Raw genomic sequence first — 14178 nt, 5'->3', positions numbered from 1 at the left:
TAGCAAAAGTAGTAATACCACAGTGTAGAAATTCTCTGCAACAAGTAAAAGTCCTGCATTCAAAAGTTACTCAAGTAAAAGCAGAAAAGTATTAGTATCAGAATATATGTAAAGTACTAAAAGTAAAAGTATTTATTCATTTATTAATTAATTTATTAATTTATTTATTTATTTATTTTGGCCCACCACCACCCCCCTCTTCGGAGGACTAAATTTACTTTGTTTTCATTCTTTTTCAAACTAATAGCCAATGAAGGAAAAGAAAAGTGATAATACTAATAATAATCATAATCTTATTCAAACCATATTACTTAAAAAAACTAAATAAAAACAAAAAAGTAGGGGCGAATAAGCTGACATATAAACAAATAAACAGACAACAAAAACGGTCAAGAGTGGACATGGACACATGTATGTAAACAGACAAATATCAACAATGACAGAAAACAACGAGCTGACAGACATAGAATAGAGACATACATACAAATTATGTATTTTCTACATCATTTATTTGTTGATTCTATTTTGTGTTATTAATCTTAATAAATATAGAGATTAAAGTTATCAAATAAATGTAGTGGATTAAAAAGTACAATATTTACCTAGAAAAAAAACGAGCTGACAGACATAGAATAGATACATAGAAAATAATGTATTTTTTAAATTATAATTAATTTGTTGATTCTATTTTGTGTTATTAATCTGAATCTGTTTAGTGATTCAAGTTATTAAATACATGTATTGGATTAAAAAGTACAATATTTACCTAGAAAACAACGAGCTGACAGACATAGAATAGATACATAGAAAATAATGTATTTTTTACATTATAATTAATTTGTTGATTCTATTTTGTGTTATTAATCTGAATCTGTTTAGTGATTCAAGTTAAAAAAATACATGTATTGGATTAAAAAGTACAATATTTACTTTTAAAATGTAGTGGTGTACAAGTATAAAGTGGCATAAAATGGAAATACTCAAGGTATAAAGTACCTTAGAATTAAACTTCAGTACAGTACTTAGTTACTTTACACCACTGTTTGTTTGATGGGGGTTAATCTAATGGATGTCTGTCATTATGTAATTTTGTAAAGAAAGAAGGATGCTTGGATGCATGATTTGGTGTGTGTGTGTGTGTGGTGTGTTTTGACCTACTTTATCCAGCAGGAGAGGAAGAAACCTCCCACATGGAGATGGAGCCAGGAAACTGTGGTTGCTAAGCAAGTTTCACATCCACGGTGCAAAGTTTGAAGACGTGTAGCTCGGCTGCTGCTGTCTCTCTGTGGGCTGTAATTAAACTACAAACTACACAGAAACTACTTTAAAACACATCTTCCAACGTGGACTCAACACTGACGGTGCAAAGATGTCTGTCGCGGGATTTAAGAAGCAGTTTTACAAAGCGAGTCAGGTAAAAAACAACACTTTCTAACAGAGGAAAACAACATTAGCTGATAGCTTAGCTTATGCTAACCAACTCTCGTTACTTTCAGTGCGAGGTGACGCTAGCTTCAAGCTAACGTTAGCTAGCTGGCTAACCAGAAGTGGTTAGTTAACTAACGTTATAAAAGATGTTTTCTTGGCTAAACACACGTTTTAACTTGAAGTAAACGACTTGCTATGTTGTTATTAAACTCTTCAACAACTGTCAGATGTGTTGTGACTCACAGGTAACGTCAACAGTTAGTTAACCCTTTACTGTTACTCTAGTTTAGCTAACGTTAGAACAGGGGTCAGAAGCCTTTACTATCAAAACACACATTTCAGACAAAAACAAAATCTGTCTGGAGCCGAAAATACATTTGAGCATTGTGATGAAGGTAACACAGTTTATAGTCTAAGTATATAGTATATAAGTCTAATGCAGTGAGGGCCAAAGTGCAAATGAGCTATGGAGTATTAGGGCCACATTGAGGGAAAAAACATCTGAGATTTACAGAATAAAGTCATAATATTATGAGAAAAAAAAGAAAATAACACGTAAAATTACTACTTTATAATATTACGACTTTTTTCTCGTAAACTTCTGACTTTATTCTCATTAATTTCTGACTTTATTCTCATTAATTTATGATTTTTTTCTCATTAATTTATGACTTTATTCTCATTAATTTATGACTTTATTCTCATTAACTTATGACTTTTTTCTCATTAACTTATGACTTTATTCTAATTAATTCATGACTTTATTCTCATTAACTTATGACTTTCTTTTCTCGTAAACTTCTGACTTTATTCTAATTAATTTATGACTTTTTTCTCATTAACTTATGACTTTATTCTCATTAATTTATGACTTTTTTCTCATTAACTTATGACTTTATTCTCATTAATTTATGACTTTATTCTCATTAACTTATGACTTTCTTTTCTCGTAAACTTCTGACTTTATTCTCATTAACTTATGACTTTATTCTCATTAACTTCTGACTTTATTCTCATTAACTTATGACATTATTCTCATAATATTATGACTTTATTCTCGAAATCTCAGATTTATTTTTTTCCTTCAATGTGGCCCTAATACTCCATCGTACCATAGACCTACAACAATGTTAAATAAAAAATGAAAATGTAAACAAAGAACAGTTGTTCATTTCCATGTTTATAAATCCACAGGTAGCCACTGAAGAGGACTGTCGTTACCTTTGCTACGAGTTTACACTAGCTGGCTAACCAAACTAGTAACGTTAGTTAACCATAAAACATGGTTTCTTGGCTAAACACTAAAGTTATCTAACGTATATGAAATGTTTTAACTTGCTGAAAAATACACGACTAGCTATAGTTTTATTAAACTCTTCAACAACTGTCAAATGTGTTGTGACTCACAGGAAATAGTCAGCGTTAACCCTTAATTTTACACTAATTTAAGATAAAACTAATCTAGAGAGAGTTAGTAAATTGACGTTTTTCAATTCAATTCAAACTTTATTGCAGACTCAAGGTCCAGATAAGAAAAAAAACAATACATTACATATAATACATTACAATACAGGAAGCACTATAAAAAGTCATGATTAAAAGATATTAAAAATATTAATATAAATATATACATACATCAATGCCTTACATATAAGGAACTATACCAGTGCCTCCACAGCTGTGATTGGTACCATGTAGTGCTAAATGTGATGTTAGACAACCGCAAGATTATGTCATTCTCAGAGGGATTAAGCCGGCATATAAATTTGTACATGAGATTTTCTTAATATAGTTTGAAAAGTATTCATGCCTGCAGACACAAACATTTCACTTGCACTGGAACATCTTGGTCTTTTTACTAATATTCTCATTGCATCATTATATGCGACCTGAAGTCTCTGTAAACTCGCTTTTTTATAGTTTGACCACAAATGGGCTGTATACAGTGGTGTACGTTTGTTAACTTTATCCTAACTGATGCTAACATTCAACTTAGTTATTTACTGCTTCTATAGTAGGTTTTATGCTCTAACTTTAGCTGGACCATAATTTGTGCTAACCTTAAGCAACAACAATTAAGTTAGTCGACGGTAGGTTAGGCTAACGTTAATGGAGCCAAGTTTTTGTCCAACAAAGTTAACTACGTAGAGTGTATCCCTGAATTTTCACTAAATTAACATTTAAGTACAAAATCAACGCTAATTTGTCTTAGTTTATGCCTGACACAGAAGTCAGGCATTGGGAAGATGCGTTTCTGAAGATGGAGATACTGTTGGAAGTATGTGTGATGGTTTGTGCTTGGTTTCGTCGTGTTTTGCTGTTATGTTAAACAGCAGGTAATTCATCCCTCAAGTGTAAATACCCTCCTAAAGTGATGTTCTTGTTTGCTATCTCTACCGTGTTGGATTACACAATGTTTGCAAAACACTTGTCTCAAGACAAGTGTTGTGGTGATACCACAGTTCATATCACAATGTCATCTCTCAGCTGTAAGTGTCTCCTTTTTATTTCTACACCTCCTATATTCTGATTTATTATAGAAAACTCATGATCTGAAGTCCGTTATTTATCTCTACATATAAAGGATCTATATGTCATACAGGCACTGAGATTATTTACTATACAGACTATTAATTCCTTGCTCTTAACTTTGGCGATACAGTTTCCATTGCTGAACATCATCTCATTTTGGACTATAACTCCAATTTTATTCTTACATTGTGTGACAGATGTAGCATGAATATAAAATTAAAAGTACAAGATTGACGCCAGATGGAGCTGGAAGCTTAAAGAGAAGCAAGTTAAATATTTATTCAAATGGAAGTGACTTGATGCCATGTCTGTCAAATGTCTGACTGCCAGATTGTGTGCAGACATTCACAGTAGTCTGAACATCTTGGATTTATTGAGTCAGGTTTGTCTTGTGCTTCCAAATTTCAAATGGCACTCATTCCTCTCCGAAAGAAACAAAACTGTTGGCTCTCGAGTTAAAAGTTAAACCCCCCACCACAAACATGAAGCTCAACAAGACATAGCCTGCAAAACCGGTGGCCTGTGTTTTGACGACACCTGTCTTGCAACAGGTCCTTGCTTTGGCCTAACGTTATGTGGCATGCAAGTGACACTTCCTTTCTAAGTGGGTGTGTATTGGAATCCTTGTTATGTGAATACTCTGCCAAACCAGCTTCCCGCTCTTAAGTAGCCAATCCAGTAGACACAGATTGAGTCAGTACATTGACAATACAGCAATAATAACAAACCAGGGGTGATTGCACACAAATCTTATATTCCATATAAGCTTTTGCAAAACTTAAGTAGTGCTGGTGGATTGATAACACCACAGTACAGTACAGTACTGGCCAACTCCCAATGCGAAATCCTCAACTATTAGGACATACTGTTTAGCTCTGACCATACCTATGCTGAACACCCTGCCCTCTATTAGCACAGGCCTGGCCAATAAATGTTGCCTCTTGCCATTCAGGCTATGAAAAGAAATAAAACAGGGTGGAGGAGGATAATCAATTATGTCATTTAATTGCCTAAGTTCCACATCATACCGCCATAAAAATATACTTGATTCAATCAATGATTTAACAGAAATGTCAGCCAAGTTGCAAAGCAAACATATACAGCCTTACTTACTTGGATTTAGCTTTTAACAATTTTATGTAACAAAAGGTATACATAATTTAAATCTAAATGTCCTATAACTACAACTAAAACTTTTTCAAGATAGATTACGTACTCAAGTCTAGTCCGACCAGGATGGGCAGGTTTATAGCCATGGAGGGCAAAAAAACGTGTGCTGGCAATTATGAAGCCAGATGGGGCACTGAAAGTATGTTTGTGTTTGGATTTCACACATCTACATGCCACGTCGTGACATCTGGCACCAAGAGATTCATTAATTGCAATTAAAATGCTGTTTATTAGACTTTTTATAATTAGGGAACATGCAGGGCTGGATTATATCCCATGAATCAATTGGCAATCAGTGCTTAGGGTATTTTCAGAGTTCACTGACTGTTTCTTACAACATAACTTTACAAAGCCTGTGTATTATATAAACTAGAGAGATTGATCGATCCATCTGGTCATAGAGTTTTATGCGCAGTGTGGTGCCAACAGCTGTGCTGAGTTGAACTAAATGAGAAAATGCACACAATGAGTCTCTGTTTGGCCTGCCAGCCAACTGCACTGGATTTCAGAGTGTGTTGCTCTGGATGAGAAATGGAGAACGTATGTGCCATGTGTGAGTCAGGATATGAATTGAGAGCAAGATGTAGTTGGCGTGTGTGTTTAGTAAAAGTATCCATGGATGTGGTGGTAGTGTAGGAAACTGCAGTGTGTGTGCTGACCTGATGGAAAAAAGGAAAACCCTCAGTAGAAGTCCTTGTGGAACAGAGGCTCTCAGTAGAGAAGAAAGTCCAGTTTTCAGCATACATTCCATCACACAGACTTGAGGTTCCTCCACTGACATGGGTATGTCTTGGAGTTTGAGAATTGTGTTAACCAGGCCCGGAAAAAAAGAAAATGGTGTTTGGAAACAGACAGCAGTGTGGTTGTGAAGGTCTGGTCCCTTTTGACAACAGCTTCTCACCCTGTTGAAGTGTCCTTGAGCAAAACTCTAATCCACTATCAGCTCCAGAAATGATGTTCTGTAGTTGGCCTCCCTTTGGATATAGGGCCGAACCATTTTGAAAAAATATCTATTTGCAATTATTTGGACAGATATTGGAATAGAGAGCTGCAGGAATGGGTCCTAAAACCTGGAAATGAGTTAGCTTTTTAGCACTTGGGGTTCCCTCGTCTCGAAGTATGTTTGAATGGGTCTTTAGTTAGATGCCTGAAATAAGGTCTGTGGTTAACACAAGTTTAAGAGATTTTAAAATTTTGCTCTATGACATAAATATACGTCAGTAAATATCCCACTCGTGAATTTTGAAGCCTCTATTTATCTTAAAAAAGGCGGTTGCTAACAAGTAGCGAAATGAGACTACTAAATGTCATCACTTGTCCACCTTTAGCTTAGTGGTGGCAACGTGAAGTCATGCGACCGTGATGTTGTTTGTTAATAGCCTAACATTAGCTTTTTACTTCTGGCGATTGTATTTTTGCTTCAAAACTCATGAAAGTGGTGTTCATTTGTGGAGATTACCTTGCTGAACAAAACGTGTAAGTGTCATAAACGTGTGTTTGCCACAGAGCCTATTTTCTGCAATAATCCAAAATCCAGTGGAAAAATCCCATTGGCTCTTTGTCGAGGGAACCAGGGCACTGGTTGGTCTGCAAAAGCACGTCATCCCTGCAGCACCCTATTGCAATATTAGAGGGAATTATAATGTGTACATCATTATTCTCATTTTCATTGAAAAGCATATTAAATGATTATGGCGTGATTTCTGAGGGGATCTGTACCAAACAAAGATGTTTTCTTAAGTCTGTAGCATTAGATGTGTAGGCCAGGACATCTCTGCAGCAACACAATATTTAATTTAAAATGGTATTTTGACACACATTTCACCTTTTAATAATAATGCGTTTCGATAAAATTTCAATTAGTTGTGCAGCCCTACTTGGAAATGCATAAGTAAAAGGCCTTAATCAATCTTTCATTTTCTTATATGACCATGTATAGATTGTCAAGTTAGTCACAGAGCAGAAAATGTGGAATCCTAAAAGTATTCATCCATCAGTCTGCTTCATTACTCTGATTGCTCTGTGTTCACAGCTGGTGAGTGAGAAGGTTGGAGGTGCAGAGGGAACCAAACTTGATGAAGACTTCAAGGACCTCGAGAGGGTAACATACATACATTTTAAGAAAATGTCTATATTTTGTTTTACTGAAAGTTAAATGATGTCACCCATGTTTTCTTCACTTACATAAACACTCTCGAAGGCATAAGATTCAGCATATTATGCACACACATATTAATTATTGTCTCTCTGTAACCTGTACCACCAGAGAGCAGATATTACCAGCAAAGCAGTGGTGGAAGTCATCAATAAAACATCAGAGTACCTCCAGCCCAATCCAGCAACGAGGGCTAAGCTTACCATGCTCAACACAGTGTCCAAAATGCGCGGGCAGGTCAAGAGTCCGGGCTACCCCCAGCCTGAGGGTCTCCTGGGGGAGTGCATGACTAAGTATGGACGGGATATGGGCGATGACAACAACTTTGGTAAGAACAGTGGAGGCAGTTAGATGATGAGATATACTGTAGGTGTACATTATGGTGTATGTTTGTTCAAAGGGTGCCCATGAATCTACTTAGCATAGAGCCAATGATTATTATTAACACTCCTCACAATGTCCCACACTCCCTAATGCTGGTATTTTGCATGTGTGTGTACTGCAGGTGGGGCTCTAGTAGACATTGGGGAGTCAATGAAGAGGATGGCTGAGGTCAAGGACTCTCTGGATATCGATGTGAAGCAGAACTTCATTGACCCACTGCAGGCAGTCGCTGAGAAGGATATCAAAGACATTCAGGTAGAATCAAAGAGGCAGTATGCTTCTGCACGTACAGGCCAGGCATTGACTAATGAGCTCTGCAGTCTGTGTGTCAGCTGCAATAGTGTGAAAAAAAGTAATTACTGTCCTGGTGCATAACTTCATATAATATCATCTGTGAAACGTCATCCTCCTCTTTCACCCCCTCAGCATCACCTGAAGAAGCTGGAGGGCCGCCGTCTCGACTATGATTATAAAAAGAAACGTCAAGGTAAAATCCCAGAAGAGGAGCTCAGGCAGGCCCTGGAGAAGTTCCACGAGTCCAAAGATTTGGCTGAAGTCTCCATGCACAACCTGCTGGAAACAGACGTGAGTAAGCTGTAGACTAATCCTACACACTTTGCATTGCAAATGACACATTGAAACCTACTGGACTTGTTTATAAAATGTGGTAAACACTGCAGTAACTCTTATTTTAACTACTGGTTGATCATTAGCTTTCAGTATAGTGACAGAAAAAAAATGCATTTAATGCAATCTCATACAATTATTGTGATGTGATTAAAAGCATTTATGGCTGAAGCAGATGGAGTTGAATTGGCATATTTTATTATGGTGCATTAATGCAGTGAATGAATTGTATGCACTTAAGAAATAGTTTGACAAACTCAAAATAGAGTGGTAAATTAAGAAATACAATTTACCCTAGATAATCACGATTAGAATTGTATGAAACATGGCAACCAAACAAAATAAAAAATGGATAATTCTTGTTAATGTGCCTCTAGAATAACCAATAACATTTATTGTAGCTAGTGTCTCTGTTTCTATTTGCATTAGAAATGCATGTTGCTTGCCGCTCACTGTCGCTTCTCAGCTTGCAAGCCACATGTTACCTGTTTAAGGACAGTATGTGTCAGGTGACATGCCTTGTTGTTTTCCACAGTGACTTGCAGTAGTGTGAGCTTGTCAAACCCGTTTGGCTTGTTTATCACTATTGTCATACCTGCCATTATGAATGAAGTCATTGTGGTAAACAACTCTGAAATAATGATACAGACTAATGGAATGATGGGTGCCGGGAATGCAAACGGTTAACCAGTAACGAATGCTCTGAAGGACCGCTGCTGTTTCCGTGTTTGGTCTCGTCCTGAAATAGTTTCTGTGTGCGTGTAGGTGGAGCAGGTGAGTCAGCTGAATTCTTTTGTGGAGTCTCTGCTGCAGTACCACAAGCAGGCCTCGCAGGTCCTGGAGGAGCTTTCTGACAAACTGAAAGAAAGGTCGGTGCCATGACTATTAGTGATGGCATGCATGTTGAGGCTGTGTCCTCTGGCTCGTGAAAAAGGATGATTCAGCTGTACCATGTTTCCTTTTACCCATCTGATTACAAGTAATGAATGTCAAGTAGCAGCAGATGAGTGCAAATTGCTTATTTTTTACTTCGATAGATTTAGATAATTATCTTTGGTTTTGTAGGCCCAGATAATTTGATATAATCTGCCCCCCCCTTCCCCCCAATACAGAAACAAAATATGAATTTTACTTTGGATTAAATGAAATAAAGTAGATTTGTTTTGCCTTTGACAGTTTACTTGTAGTTGTAGTAATTGGATTTTTTAACCTGCCTGTATCTAAATTGGTGCTTCCGCTACTTTGGAGCTAATAGATCGATACTCTGATTGTGTGCAGGGTGAATGATGCTCAGGCTCGTCCAAGGCGTGAATTCACACCCAAACCCAGACCAGCCTATGACTATGGAGAGGTAGAAAACTCCAACGGAGGATACTCACCATCTGCAACGACCCCTCCAGCTTACTCTGCCGGTAAACTTACTTTTGTAAATTTTGTGGGAGTGTGCTTGAGCGTCTGTGTGTGTGTGTGTGTGTGTGTGCGTGTATGTGTGTATATGTGCAAGGCCTACTCCCAAGAAGGCATGTGTGCAAGTCATAGACTGTATATAAAGATGGAAAACATGTCTCCACTTCCTCCCACTGTACAAATGTGAAGCCAAAATATCCTGGATACAAGAGCTGCCATCTTGACATTTTGACATCATTTGGAGCGAGAGGGCTGGAGCCGCGGTATTGAGGTCCTGCCCAAACACCCACTTGAGTCAATCACGAGCTGAACACGGCTGCATCTTGTTAGCGTGAGCCACCTAGCTGCTACGTTAGCACCACAGTAGCTGTTTGGCTAGAAAGACACAACAACTAACCATAATATCTCTATAAATACATGTATGATCAAATTGACACATGTACTAATACACAGACTAGTGACGGTTATAGAAAGTTAAAGTTACATCTCCTCTCTCATGCAGTTCCTGAGCCTCTGGCTCCATCTACTTCACTCAGAGCAGCTGTTAATCACAGCTGTCAATCATGACGTCTCACCCTTTTGTTATAGTATCAAATAACCAAATAAACCAAACTCATTAGAAATATGAACAAACATCAGCGTGATAAAAAGACAGAAACCATATTTCGGAAAAATATATTTGACGTATACTGTAGTTTTTAGTTTGGCCCATGTCGTATCCACCAACATGGAGGGGGCGGGATTTATGGCCTATACTGCAGCCAGCCACCAGGGGGCAATCAAGATGTTTTGGCTTCACTTTTGGGAAGCTGTCATGTCATCCATCTTTATATACAGTCTATGGTGCAGGTCCATCTCATTCTGAAGACTGATGTGTATTTCCTTCTGTGACATGAAGCAGCCCCAGCACAATATCCAGCCTTCCAAAGAACCTCCATCAAGAGCAGACCGTGTGAGTGAGACAGACGAAGATAACGTGTCACTTACACAGAACTAGAAAGTTTCACTACTTTCACTCACTCTGGCACATCTGTGTGGCAGAGAGGTGTATGCATGTCTGTGTGATGGTAATGTATTAACTGAATGGTGTTTGTTGGGTCTTCTGTGTCCAGTCTGTCAGGCTCCCAGAACAAGACGGGGCTTGTTAGAGTGTGAATATTACTCTGTCTGACCATGTCTGCAGATATATATAAATGTCAGCAAACCAAGTTCCAGCTTTGTTTGAAGTGATCAGTGACTGTGGTATTTTAATCAAAAGTTGTCAACCAAAATTGAAATTTTTAACAAAATAATTTTTTACCTGCAGTCATAGTTTTGCTGAATTATATGTATCTGTATGTATGTATGCCTGTTCACTAACTGATGAAGCTTCTGAACCTCAAGACAAAACATGATACATGGTTCATTTTATAGATATATTCAACTATCATTCACCTCCTCAGTCAAATGGGAGAAAATAAATGTCTTGGGCCTAAAACTTGAACATGGTCATTATGGTTGGAATAAAATAGTTGAGCTGTGGAACATGTCAGTACATTGATTTTGATCTTGAGTGTCAGAAGGATTATCTGTTACCAGACTGATGACTATAACATCTCCTGTTTTAATGACTTCCGTTTTATGGTCTATTCCAGAGTCCTATTGGAAAACATACTGGTGACAGGATATACTAATCTTATTGAAGGGAAATTACCAAATATTCTTTTCACTAACTGACAGTATTTGTTCTTTCTCCCTCCCTGCATCTCTCTATGTTTTGTGTCTCTCTCTGTAGCTGAGTCATGCTGTAAAGCCCTGTATGACTTCGACCCAGAGAACGAAGGAGAGCTGGGCTTCCGCGAGGGCGACATCATCACCTTGATCAATCAAATCGATGAGAACTGGTTCGAGGGAACCATCCGCGGCAAATCAGGATTGTTCCCCCACAACTATGTTGAAGTGGTAGTGCCTCTGTCACACTGAAAACAGCAAGGCAAGAGGGGAACAGCAGGATGGAGAGCATGGAAAGGGGGCGGTGGGGTGGTAATGGATTATCAACTCTCAATAACCAAAATATATCTTTTCTTTATTGTAATTAAAAGGTAAACATCGCAGGACAGGGACCTAATTTGTACCTAGGAGTTATTTGAGTAAAGTGCTTTTTTTTTATTCTGTCAAGATTTAATGGATTTCAAAGACGGAGGGATGTTCGGTCAGAAAAATGATGGCGTATTGTTTGGGTGCATTAACCATATAACGAGTATTTACATTCATTCTCTAAGCACCTGTGCACTTTGTACACTACACCTCCGTCACCGGGACTGATGAAGAAAGATCTGTAATGACATGTCCAGCAAACACTAAGAAGTGCAACTACTCTTTTCTTATATTCTTAACCTATTTTCTATTCACAAGATGACATTTCTTGTTCTATGTATTGTTCATATTGGTACTGCACACATGCATGTATATGCATGCATTTCTCCAAACACTGTTTTCTACACTCCCAGTTTTCACTCCTGTGCCTTTGGGCTTTAGTACTGTTGTCATCGTGGACTAGCTAGAGCCAACATGGAGGACTGGCTTCCTTCTGTTTATGTTTGAGACTATCCAACACTGCCATCTGCTGGTCCTAAAGATCATTCTTAGCTATTGGCACTGTCATACGGCCTCTATTATATCTTTCCAAATCCACCTTGAGTGGCTTGTCTTATGTTTTAGTATGGATTTTTTTCTCTTCCAAATATATATATATATATAACTTAAAAAATAGCTGGAGCCAGTCAGCAGGTAACATCGACTGACTGCTGTATTAACTTTTTTCATTTAATTCACCTACAGTCCTTTCCAATGTTTCTCAACACACTCCATTCTCTTCTCTTATAGCTGATCCACACATTGGACGAGACTGCCGTTTGTCATTAAAAGGAAACATTTTTACATCCTCATGCGCGCAATGCTGTAAATCAACTTAAATGTTTGAGACGATTATACGCAAACATGTTTTCCCTTTTATTTACTTCACATTTTAAACAAGTAAAGCAGACATCTGTTTCCATTTCAGTGCAGCCCACAACAGTGCAACCAAATATTTTGCAGGAATACACCAAAGCCATAATAAGCGTCCTTCAGTTCCTCTATTTTCTCAGGCTGTATTGATGCTGCTGGCAGTGTCGCTCACAATGTTTTGTGGGCTTTTTAACCCAACTGTTTGTCGATGAATTTTCAGTCTGTGATTTGCTTTCCCCCACAGTGCTGGGGTAAGCTTGGCTTTAGTATTCTAACCAATAATTTGGAGCATGGAAATTAATCTGATGTGTGTTGGGTGTTTTTGTACCTGCCTCAGTTTTGAGGCTGAAACTGTGCACCAGGCCTGACATAAAATGCTCCATAACTATCTCCAAACTATTGTTACTAATAATGAGGAAGGCCTGTGCACAATAGCCAGTTTCAGTTTCAATTAAGTCTTTTACAAGCTGACTATGAACTGTGAGGGTTTGTGCTGCTCACTAAAAGACCCAACTTTCTCCTCTTGTCATGATCCCCTTGTTAGACCGCCTCCCGTCCCACTCATCTCTCCCATCTCTGTTAAAACTGGGAGCGGAACAGACAGGTCTTTTCAGCAGGGAAGGGCACACAGCAGTGGATTATGCCCTCCCTCCCCCACTGCTCTTTATTCACCACCTGCCCCTGTACCCCTGCCCCCTATCTTATTATCTGCCCCATCCCAATCCCATTGTGCCTCTGGAGTCTCCTGGTCCACTGCTGGAATAATCTCCTCATTGTTATCATAGTATGTGCCTCTTAAATGTAATGTTTTGCATGTCTCCTATGTTATTCATGTTATGTATAGGACCAGGGTCCTTCAGCTGTGCTGAGCAGCAACTGTGTGGTTCAGGTGTGGGTTTACATGCCTCATTACACTAAATGAAAAGCCTGGAGTTTGAGAGGGGAGAAGAGGGTCAGGGGTTCAGGTTGAGCTATTATACCGCTTGTATAATATTGATGGATGATGTGGAACAAAGGGCTAGGATCAATTTTTGTGTGCCGCTGCTGTCACATCTGAAATAGTTGTTCGAATGCTGCGGCTGACATTTATGCAAACACTACATCCTGTGACGGCTCGTTAAGTGTCTCAACTATGCAATATTGACGAATGAAGTATTACCAGACTTTAAAGCTTTATTTTACTATGCACAATCTTAAAGGAATTTGTCTGTGTTAAAATGTAAACTGCTTTGCATGTGTCTTCATTACAGCTTTCTGTGTCTTACGCAACGCCTTATTTTTGTAACTGTGACACTGTGGGGAGGCTAAAAGTGGGATTATCCTGGATTATCTTTAGGATATATGGATTACCTCTGTACTAAATGTAATCTTCCATGTATTGTATATTTTTGTCAGTATGTAAAAGGGGAATGGATGCTGCATTCGCTTTCTTCAAATAAATATGATATAATTTGGCATCCCAGTGTGTCTTTACAGCCCTGCAATTT

At 38.1% G+C, this 14178-nt stretch overlaps 1 protein-coding gene across 3 annotated transcripts; it reads left to right on the top strand.

Moving 5' to 3' along the window:
* The first annotated feature begins 1152 nt into the window (after window positions 1-1152).
* Window positions 1153-14146, top strand: LOC119498420 (endophilin-A2-like). 3 transcript variants are annotated; one of them, XM_037787308.1, is made up of 9 exons: window positions 1153-1414; window positions 7163-7231; window positions 7397-7613; window positions 7791-7924; window positions 8096-8254; window positions 9062-9165; window positions 9575-9708; window positions 10605-10655; window positions 11478-14146. In XM_037787308.1, the coding sequence occupies exons 1-9, from the start codon at window positions 1370-1372 to the stop codon at window positions 11663-11665; spliced, it is 1101 nt and encodes a 366-aa protein (XP_037643236.1). In that variant the 5' UTR covers window positions 1153-1369; the 3' UTR covers window positions 11666-14146. The 3 variants fall into 3 exon arrangements, with proteins under 3 accessions (XP_037643236.1, XP_037643235.1, XP_037643237.1); XM_037787307.1 differs by having other exon boundaries at window positions 10602-10655; XM_037787309.1 differs by lacking the exon at window positions 10605-10655 and having other exon boundaries at window positions 1155-1414.
* Window positions 14147-14178: the final 32 nt, after the last annotated feature.

The sequence above is a fragment of the Sebastes umbrosus genome, chromosome 12 (assembly GCF_015220745.1).
Source record: "Sebastes umbrosus isolate fSebUmb1 chromosome 12, fSebUmb1.pri, whole genome shotgun sequence".
Lineage (NCBI taxonomy): Eukaryota > Metazoa > Chordata > Actinopteri > Perciformes > Sebastidae > Sebastes > Sebastes umbrosus.
The sequence above is the reverse complement of the archived record's forward strand: the minus strand, read 5'-3'. Positions and strand labels throughout refer to the sequence as shown.